This window comes from Hipposideros armiger, unplaced genomic scaffold (genome assembly GCF_001890085.2).
Source record: "Hipposideros armiger isolate ML-2016 unplaced genomic scaffold, ASM189008v1 scaffold_253, whole genome shotgun sequence".
Taxonomy (NCBI): Eukaryota; Metazoa; Chordata; class Mammalia; order Chiroptera; family Hipposideridae; genus Hipposideros; species Hipposideros armiger.
The window spans coordinates 730,974-740,322 of NW_017731603.1; the positions used below are offsets into that span (position 1 = coordinate 730,974).

A 9,349-nucleotide genomic window follows, 5' to 3' on the forward strand; every position below is an offset into this window, starting at 1 on the left:
GTCAGGTGCAGCGCTTGGAGGAAGGATGCCTTTCTCTTCCCACAAGACATTTGCTCTGTAGGTCCTGTGCTCACATGGGCGTCTGCCTACCAGTGCCTCGTTCTAATTCTCACAAAGTGGCCGCCCTGAGGCACCAGCCTTTCGTCCGGCCCCCAACCCTCCTGGTGTTGGTGTCCAGGTAGCCATCCATCGTGGACCCTCCTCCGTCTGTCTCTGGAGCGAGATCTCTGGGACTCCCCCCGCCCCGCCCTCCCCTCTTCTTTAAACCACCCAATGTGGGACCCAGAAGGGCCCTGATGTCCTGCCCCATCTTATAAACCAGGTATCTGAGGCCTCTCAACCCACCCCCGCCCACTCCTGTCTCCCTCTCTTCCTTTCCACACTTGACCGAGCACTTAGCACAGGTCGTAGGAGACCCCTTAACAGGAGAGGAAACTAAGTCTTAAGAGTGAAGTGCCTTGTCCATAGTGTCACCATGAGTCCAACTGGGCCTCCCTGACTCCACACCTGGCCCTCACCCCTCCACCCCTGCATCCCTTCCCCGCCCTCACCCCTCCTTTTCCCAGCCACCCATGACAGTGACAGACACAGTGCTCTGCTTCACTGCTCTTTATTTCAATAGGAAAGTAGCCAGGGGAGTCCCAGTGGGCAGCGGGGTGGAAACAGGCACAGCATCCAGCTCTTGTCCGTTTGAGTTGACAAACCTGTGGGGAATGGAGACAAGGCCTGAGGGGCTCTGGGTGATTCTGTGCACTCACCCACCCTTGAGAGGGCCCTGATTGCCCACCCCCCAACTCTGGGGCTAGGGTCCCCAGGCAGGGCTTCCTTGATCTGGGGCTTGGGAGGTGGGGCTGGCCCACAATAGCCACCCCTACACGGGGAGCAGCTGTGGTTGGGGGTCCCCTAGCCCTTACCCAGGCCTTAGACTCCGTTAAGTGGATTGAAGCGGCTGCTGTGAGGTGGAGTGCGGTAGAAGGGGTCCTCTGAGATCAGGGTCCTGCAGGGAGGAAGGGGTGAGACTGGGAGTGGGAGGGCAGAGCAACGAGGCTGTTTGTTCTGCCTGCCCCTCCCGAGGGGCCAGCACTCAGCCAGGGCCGCCAAGCCACAGACAGTCTTTGCCTGCCAACTTGGGGCCATTGTCGGTATAAATGTAATTTTCGAGGAACTGAGTTGAACAGAAAGATGTCAGAGTGAGGCAGAACCACAGTCATTCAGTTTTGTGCCCCCGCCCTCTGCATGCAGCCTGGCAGGGAGAAGGTGCGGAGCTGGGAGCTGGCCCCTGGTCGCTGCGGGGGTGAGGGGAGGAGCCCCTGTGGGCAGGAGAAGCAAGGAGCAAGTCAGAGAGAGGAAGCGGGCCTCTCAGAAGGACAGACAGGTGGAGGGACGGAGGAGAGGCTGGGGAAAGGCCTGGACCCGGCCAAGGACAGAGCGGAGCGAGGGCATGCCACCTTCCCACGTGGGGGTGCAGGTGCCTCAGGCTCTCCGTGGGGTTGGGGGTGGCCTCCATGCGGGTGACAGGCTGGTTGAGGGTGTAGCCTCCGGGCTTCTGGGGCTGGATGCCACCTCGAGTCCAGCCTTCCCGGTCCAGACCCTTGGGAATGTTCTCGAAGTACCTGCGGCACAGGAGGGGTTGTGGAGGCAAGCTGGCCTGTGCCCTTCTCCAACAGGAGTCTTGGCTCCAGCAGAGCACAAACTAACTCAGGCCCCTCCAGCCTTTGCCCACGCTGGCCTCTGCCACACACTCCCCTAGCCTGTCCACTCGGTGAACGCCCACTCGGGAAACCTGCCCTCCTCTGCCCCTGAGCAGGACGCCCCTCCTTCGTGCCACTCCCTGCTGCTGAGACAGCACTAGGACAGTAAAGGACAGGTTAAGTGGTGCTCCCTCCCTGGCCTGTGGACCTCTCAGGTGGAGGGCGGGACCTCATCTCAGCCTTCTCGCTCTAGGCATTCAACTCTTCTTCCATTTTGCCAGTATTCACTGAGCACTCACGGGGCCAGGTTCTGAAGGTGCCGAGATGAGTAAGATGTGGGCCCACCCTTGGGCTTGTGAAGAGGGGGTGCGCACAGATGAATGCAGAAATCAGCTCTTACAACCCCTGGGGGCTCTGGGCACACCAGGCAGGGGCTCAGGAAATGCCACCCACTGATGGGTGGGTGGGGGATGGACCCAGCAGAGATGGCAGGGAGTGGGGGCCTGCTGGAGCCACAGGAGGCGCAGGGACACAGCTGTCCCCCCAACAATGCCCAGAATGATTTCTGCCACTCCCCCTTGCCGTCCATGGGAACCAGAGCAGCTACACGTGTCAGGGATCTGCTGTGCGGCTCAGGTACCATTTCTCCCGCTGAGCCTCATGGCCCCCATCTGAAAGAGGGGGGTTAGCCCCAAGGACAGGGTGGGCACCTTGGGAGGCCTCCTTGCAGGGGCAGTGTGGACTCAGATGACACACACATGACAGATTCTATGACTTTTGTCCCAAGAATTACACCTCCTTTATCCCACCCCTGTAATGCTCTCCCCATCTGGTCCTGGCCCCAGGACCCTTCCCCATGGCTCTAAGGCCACTTCTTCCTTGAAGTCCTCCCTGATGACCAGGGCACTTACTCCTTGCCCAGGGCACACACAGGGCTTACCTTCTGAGGGTGCATGCAGTCCGCCTGCCATGGACTAGAAGTAGTGTCTTAGCAGATGCTGTTGTTGCTCCCCAAGATTTTCTTGGGCCCCCTTATTCTTCCCCTGACCCCACAGGCCTGGCCACCAATGCCCTGCCCTGCATCTATGTGGGAAGGCTGCCTTGGGCTGCGGGAGCCTGCTCTGCCGGGGCAAGGAGGTACCTGGGATTTATACTGCCCTGGGGACAGCCCTTAACCAATGACCGAGGGATGTGGGGGTAAGAACACCTCAGCTCTCTTGCCCCTTGCCTGGAATAATAGAATAATTCTGAATTTTTGTGTTTGCACTGCTTTCTCGAGTCTCCCCCATGGGATATCTGGCTTAATAACACACCCATGCCTCCCCTCTCCCCAGCCCCTGACTCCCCCAATAAAGGGCTTGCACTCAAATCCTTGGCTCAGGGTCCACGTTAGGGGACCCACATTAATTCAATGTTCGTCTTCTTTCCAAGGCTATGAGCTCATTACTTGTCCCGGTCTTAGTCTCCCCATCTGTAAAAGGGGTGCCACTTCCCAACCTCAGATTTGGGCAGGAAGGGGCTCACCCTTGGTTGTAGGTGGTGAGGTATCGATTATCCGTGTCAGGGTCAGAGGGGCTCCGGACATAGCTAGGGTTGTTAAGGCTGTACCCTGTGGGCTCCTGCACGAGAGGGATAGAGGGGGCCCGTCAGGTCAGGAGTGGGTAGGGAGTTGGGGTAGGGTTGGGTACCCCAGGCCTCACCTTGTTCCCCACAGTCTCCCGGCCAAGGAGGGCAACATTTGTCTGCTGTACCCGCTGGGGCGGCTGGAATTGCCAGTGGCTCATGCTGCTTAGTTCCGGACCGGGAGTGGACACCTGCAGGGGACAGAGCCACAAGAAGCGTGGCTGGGTGGCCAGGCTGAGGCAGCACAGGCGGAGGAAAGGCAGGCAGAGGCACACGCAGCCACAACCCAAATTCACTGTTTCCGACACACCCCTCCCTTCCCAGCCCCTGGGCCTCACCCCTCCACCGGTGGGGGGGGGGCAAATATCCTGAGTCTTTCCGTTCTTCAGGGCCCAACCCAAGCCCAAGACACCTCCGTCTCCTCCTCTCTGTGTCCCTTTTCAGAGGGAACCCCAAGGCCACTCACTCTGGGGTTCAGAGTCCTCTCATTCACTCGGCTGAAGCCTGTCTCCCTCTCAGAGCCTCGGGCCAGCCCTGGCAGGAGCTCGTCCCCCTGTGGCAGCAAAGTGGCCACTGACACCAGAGCACGGCTGCCCCTGCTGTGCCTTCCAGAGGACCCCAGACTGTGGGGACAGGCATCCCTCCCCAGGCTCAGCTTACATGAGGGTGGGTCATGGGGACAAAGTCCGACTTGGTGACACTCCGGCCGGGAAAGAGGACCTGGAAAGAGACCGGCAGAAGAGCATCAGTCTGACAGAGGCAGCTGTCCCCTTGTCTTGAGCGCTGAGCGGGGTTCAGCACAAAGGGCTATAGTTGGGGTGACTGAAGGAAGGGAAGCGTTTGGGAAGGGAAGGGAGGGCGTGACACAGAATGGGCTCCAGCAGGCATGGCCCTGTCGGAGTGCTGAGTGGCCTCAGCTAGGCTGCTTCTCTTTGAACCTCGGACTTCTCGTCCATAAAATGGGAAAGTTGGACCAAAGTAATGGTTTTCACCCAACCTCTTTCATCTCGTGTTTGAACAAATGGTTCTGAAGCTCACATGTTTAAAAAAAGTTAAGAATCCCCAGACTGGAGGGCTTCGATCATCCTGAGATTCTAGCGAGATCCAACCTGACTTACTGGGTTCCCAGGGGGCGCCTGAGAGGGCGGCTGGAAGACCATGGGGTTCTTGGTGGATTCCTTGGTGAAGCCTGTGTCCTCCTTGGCACCAATTGATTTCTTCTGCAAGAGATCTGTAAAAGACAGCCCCCTTGTGCTGGCCCCAGGGCCCCCGGGGCCCACCCTCGTGGCCTCCAGAGGCTCAGGGTCCCCGTGATAGGGAGGGAGATGGCTCTAAGGAGCTGGAGGCCTGAGCCACCAGGACTGCGGGTACCAGGAGAGCTCCAGAATCCAGGGTAGAGAACAAGAGAGAAGCAGAAGGAAGGGCAGGGAGGACAGGCCAGGAGGCAGCCGTGGTCGGGCTCAAGGAGGCCTGCAAGGCCAGGGAGCTGTCCTTCGGGGGTCAGCAGGCCTCAGGCAGAGGTCAGCCCAGGAAAATGGCTCCCCCACACCGCCTGCACGTCCTTCTTTCCTCCTCTGGTGCCTTCCTAGTGCTGTGCCAGCTCTGATCCTCCGGGGGTCTCTCCAGGGGTTGGGGGTAGGGAGGTAACATGGGAGGGAGACAGGAGCTCAGACAAGCACCCACCTGGCTGGTTTGAAGGCTCCTTGAGATACTTGGAATTATACTCGGAAGTCATGAAGCGCGGGCCCTGGAACACAGAGGGTGGAACAGTGGGGGACACAGGTAGGCCAGGGCCTGGAAGGAGGCTCTTCGTGCTATCTGTGCTCTGAGAAGACCTGTGTGGTATGGTCTGAGAAGGGAGGACCAGTGTGGCACCCCTGATACAAATCCCTCTCTGGCTGGGCATCCCAATGCCAGGAATTCTGTCACGAGAGCACAGTTCCCCTGCAACAGTGAAAGCCAAGTCACATTCCACACTGGATTCCTAGTAATGAGCAACGGGGCCTGGAGCCCCCAGGACCCACACCAGGAGGGCCCCAAAGAAAGGAGAGAGACTGATGGGAGAACCTGGGTGTTCATTTCACAATTCAGTGCCCAGGTTCAGGGTGTCTGGATGGGGTAGGGAAGAGAAAGGGGCTCAGCGTAAATCCTAAGATACGCGTCAGGAGCAGTTCGATGCTATCAAATCCTTTGCTCGCCCCAGTTTTTCTGGTGTCCTGAGCCCACATCCTGTGGGCTTCTTGGGTGAGTCAGTGCAGAGGGGAGCGAAGGAGATGGGTCTGGCCCCTCTGCCCAGCCCACAGCCCTTTTCGGGACGCGGCCCACTCACATATCGGTTGTTCTCCCACTCCAGCGAGCCCTTGTTCTGCTCCTGGTGGAGCAGGGGCACATGCTTGGGCTCCAGCCCTGTGATGGCCTGGGGCCCGTAGTCCTGGGTGTCAAAATGGACCTTCCTGACCTGGGAGGAGGAACAGACCAATTACCCTCCTGATGAGGGGACGGCAGTCACTTCCTGAATCTGATTTTGCCCTTGACCCCTACAGAGTATCTGCACAGTAGCCTGAGGGGGTCCCTTTACAGTGAGGTTGGGTCACGTTCCTCCTTTGCTCAGAGCCCTGCAGTATTCATATCTCAGTCGGAGTAGAATCCCATGTCCTGACAGCGGCCCACAAGGTCCTCGGACCCTCACTCCTCTCCAGCGCCTGCCTCCTTGCTGTCCCTCCTCACGTCAGACACCATCACCATCACCGCCCCCTGCCTCAGGGCCTTTGCACTTTTTGTCTGCATGGCCTGGAATGGCCTGGAACACACTAACCTCCCTCAAATCTTTGTCTAAAGTCTCCATAGCAAGCTTTTCTAAACCCCTGATTTGCAGTTGCAGCCCCTTCACTTCTGCTTCACCACCTGCCTCTTCCTTATTGTAGTTCCCCCCAGCACTTATCACCTTCAAATACAGAAGAGATGTTCAGAACATCAGTTGAATGAATACGTGAGTGAATGAATGAATGAATGAATGAATATCTCCTCTGGTGGTGGTGATGATGACAATAATTATGGTCATAACAGTGATAGAAATGAAGAAGATGGGGATGATCATGACAAAAGTGATGTGACAATGACAGTGAGGAGGGTGATGTGGGCTTCGAGATGCAGATGGGGCGGTGGAGATCATGGGGACCGGGATGGGGTTGGGGTTAGGATGGGGAGGGAATGAAACCAGAGATGGGGATAGGGATGGAAATGGAGGGGGAGGTGATGGTGGGGATGGAGGTGGGAATGGTGGTGATAGCGGGGACGCTGGTAAGGGTAGAGATGGGGATGGAGAAGGGGATGGGGTTGGTGGAGATGATGATAGTGATAGGGTTGGGGATAGAAATGGAGGGGGAGGTGACGGTGGGGGTAGGGATGAGGACAAAGGCGATAAAGGTGAGTGGACGCCCCAGCCCACACTGTGGCTCCTTCACACCCAGGCATCTCAGCCTTGACCAACTCTTGGCAGGTCAGTCCCACCCTGCTGGAGGAATCCCCACTCTTTCTACCCCAGTCCTTCCTCTACCCCAGCCTAGGGCTCCCCGCTCTTTGCTGGCCCCGGGCCCAGCACTAACCTCCTTGGTGGGGGTCGTGGAATTGACCTTCTCCCTAGAGTAGCCAGACCTGGTGTGGTACGTGTTCAAGGGCAGTGGGTGTGTGCCATCAGGTACCTCTAGAGGGCGGTAACTCTGACCAGTTACTGTCTGAACCTTGTCCTGGACTTGTTCCCTGAGGGGAGGAGCAAGGGGAGGAACTATTACCACCAGGGCCTACAATGCTTATTTCCAGAAGCTTTCGGCCTCCCTCAAACCTCCCACAGATGCTTCAGGAATTCACCTGCCTTTGGGCCCCAGGCTGGGCACCATGACCTGAGTCCCCCAAGACCCCAGACGTAGACCCTCGGGGTCCCCATGCATGGATGTCCATGAGAGCTAAGACCCAGCTGGGCAGGAGGTAAGAAGAGAGTATGCAGACCGTACCCCATGGCTGGGTAGTCCAGAGCACCGAGACTGGTTTGGTTTGAGACCACAGGCCGGAAATTTGATTTGTAGCCGGTGCCTTTGTGACTGCCTATGCGGGGTTTGAAGTCCTCCCGGCCTGCCAGAGGGGAAGGAGGGAGACAGGAAGGCAGGTCAGCAGCGTGGGAGCAAAGTGGGTGAGCAGTGGGCGGGGCTTCCCAGGCAGGGTCAGCATCTGCCTAGGGCCCCAGGGTTCCTGTGATGGAGACGGCACAGAGTGGGGGGGGGGGCAGGAAAAGGCGTGCTGGGAGGCTTGCGAGGCTGGCCTTCCTGAACTGTGGCAGAAGGAATGGAGTCGATGGGACAGGGACTAGGTCAGTGTGGCATGATCACAGGATGGATTCAGGGGAAGGGACGGCAGGGTGGACCTAGTCCAACAGTACAGACGTGGACAGAGTCTTGGGCTCATTAGACTGGTCAGTTCAGGATACTGGGGCTGCTCTGAGTTTGTGATGGGCCAGAAGGGCTGCTCTTCTCCCAGCGGGAGGGCCTGCCCTGTCCTGCCCCGTGTCCTGGGGGTGACTCCTACACAAAGGTGTCCTCACCATAGGCTGTGCAATAGCTGGTGGCGTAGAATTTTCGGGGGTCTGTGCAGCCCCCCGAACTCATCTTCACATAAGGGGACACAACCCCCAAGGGCAGTTTCCCCATCATGACGCTGTGGGGCAGGGCCCCAGGGGGACCTAGGGCGGAAGCACGAAGAGCCTTATCAGTCCAGCAGCCCAAGGGCCCCAAGCTGGCCCCAGGCCCAGGCTGTGCAGACCACAAAGGTGGTGATCACACCGCACCCAGCCGCCCATCCCCCCAGGCCTGTCCCTCTCCACCGACACCCACACTTGTCAATACTTATCTCAGGTACACTGTGTCTCATTTCACCTTCCCCACACCTTATTATGAATGCCCCGTTTTACAGCCAGGAAACTGAGGTTCCGAGGGATGAAGAATTATTAGCTCATAATAAGTGGTAGAGCCGGGATTCAGGCCCAAGCTACCTGACTCCTCGACTCCTCAGCCCCTGATCTTAACCCTACATTCCCTCCTCTGGGGACTGATGGCCTGACAACCTCCAGCCAGTCAGGAATCCTTGGCTACCCTAGCTGGACGTCCCATGCTCCTTGCCTCTCCCTCTGCTCCCTCAGCCTTGCCCACCTGCTGCTAGAAGTTGGCTCTGCTCTCCCCAGGGCCCAACCACAGCTGGCCCCACCCTCACCTGCCCTCAGTGGCTCTGAGGTCTGCGAAAAGCTTCAGGAGGCAGGAGCTGCTCCAGAGAAGCCTGGGCCCTTGGGGAGGTGGCCAGGCCTGGAGAAACAGTGTGTTGCCTAGCAACTGGTGCCTAGCAACAGTGTCCCGCCTCTGAAGCCCTTCTAGGGCCAGGGCCCACTGAGGAGCTGACCTGGCTGGGAGGAGGTGCCAGGAGCTGTCCAGGCAAGGTCCTGCCTTCTTGGCTCTGGCCCCTACAGCTAGCCTCCCCCTGACAGGGCCTGGCAGAGTGGCTGTCTAAGTGACAGGAAATAAGAGATAATCCTGAACAGTCGCTCCCACTTATTGAGTACCCACTTCTCGCTTTGCATCCTGTGTCTCCAGTCCTCTTAGTCGCTCTTACAGGTAGCTATTATCATCCCTTTTTCACTCTGGGAAAATGAGGTTTAGACAAGCAAAGTGGCCAGAGATCTTGCAATCAGAGAATAAAATTGCTATTCAGACGTGGGTGGGTCCAGACCCTACTCTCAGCCTCTCGATAAATTAGTGTTTACTGTGTTCTTCTAGAGCCCATATCTGTGCCAAGCTCTTCTACACACATTTCCTCATATAATCATCCCCCAAACCACCCTGCAAGCTGGGGACTGTTATTACAGGGCCAATAAACCACAGCAGTGGTGAGTGTGGTTCAAACCGGATCTGTCACCTTTGATGAGGTACTTATCCTCTCAACGCCCCCATTTCCTCATCTTCGCTGAGGGCTGTAACTGGATCTGCCTTGTAAGC

At 57.9% G+C, this 9,349-nt stretch overlaps 1 protein-coding gene across 6 annotated transcripts; it reads right to left on the bottom strand.

The window, feature by feature from the left end:
* Window positions 1-594: 594 nt before the first annotated feature.
* On the bottom strand, window positions 595-8,657 carry SAXO4 (stabilizer of axonemal microtubules 4). 6 transcript variants are annotated; one of them, XM_019655977.1, is made up of 14 exons: window positions 8,574-8,657; window positions 7,909-8,046; window positions 7,325-7,442; window positions 6,920-7,073; window positions 5,644-5,772; window positions 4,998-5,061; window positions 4,433-4,545; window positions 3,975-4,034; window positions 3,781-3,867; window positions 3,392-3,505; window positions 3,216-3,310; window positions 1,449-1,613; window positions 915-997; window positions 595-704 (listed from the first exon to the last, which is right to left on the bottom strand). In XM_019655977.1, exons 2-13 carry the CDS (start codon window positions 8,015-8,017, stop codon window positions 922-924), a joined length of 1,284 nt encoding a protein of 427 aa, XP_019511522.1. In that variant the 5' UTR covers window positions 8,018-8,046; window positions 8,574-8,657; the 3' UTR covers window positions 595-704; window positions 915-921. The 6 variants fall into 6 exon arrangements, with proteins under 6 accessions (XP_019511522.1, XP_019511520.1, XP_019511521.1 ...); XM_019655975.1 differs by having other exon boundaries at window positions 3,975-4,064; XM_019655976.1 differs by having other exon boundaries at window positions 3,975-4,064; window positions 8,513-8,576.
* Window positions 8,658-9,349: the final 692 nt, after the last annotated feature.

Bases quoted from the DNA above. Each gene is read 5' to 3' on its own strand.
- SAXO4 (XM_019655975.1), bottom strand. From the start codon at position 8,017: ATGATGGGGAAACTGCCCTTGGGGGTTGTGTCCCCTTATGTGAAGATG. The intron at 7,443-7,908 runs GTGAGGACACCT...CCCCTCTGGCAG, and splicing joins CAGCTATTGCACAGCCTATG to GCCGGGAGGACTTCAAACCC. The intron at 4,546-4,997 runs GTGGGTGCTTGT...TGTCTTTTACAG, and splicing joins GGAGCCTTCAAACCAGCCAG to ATCTCTTGCAGAAGAAATCA.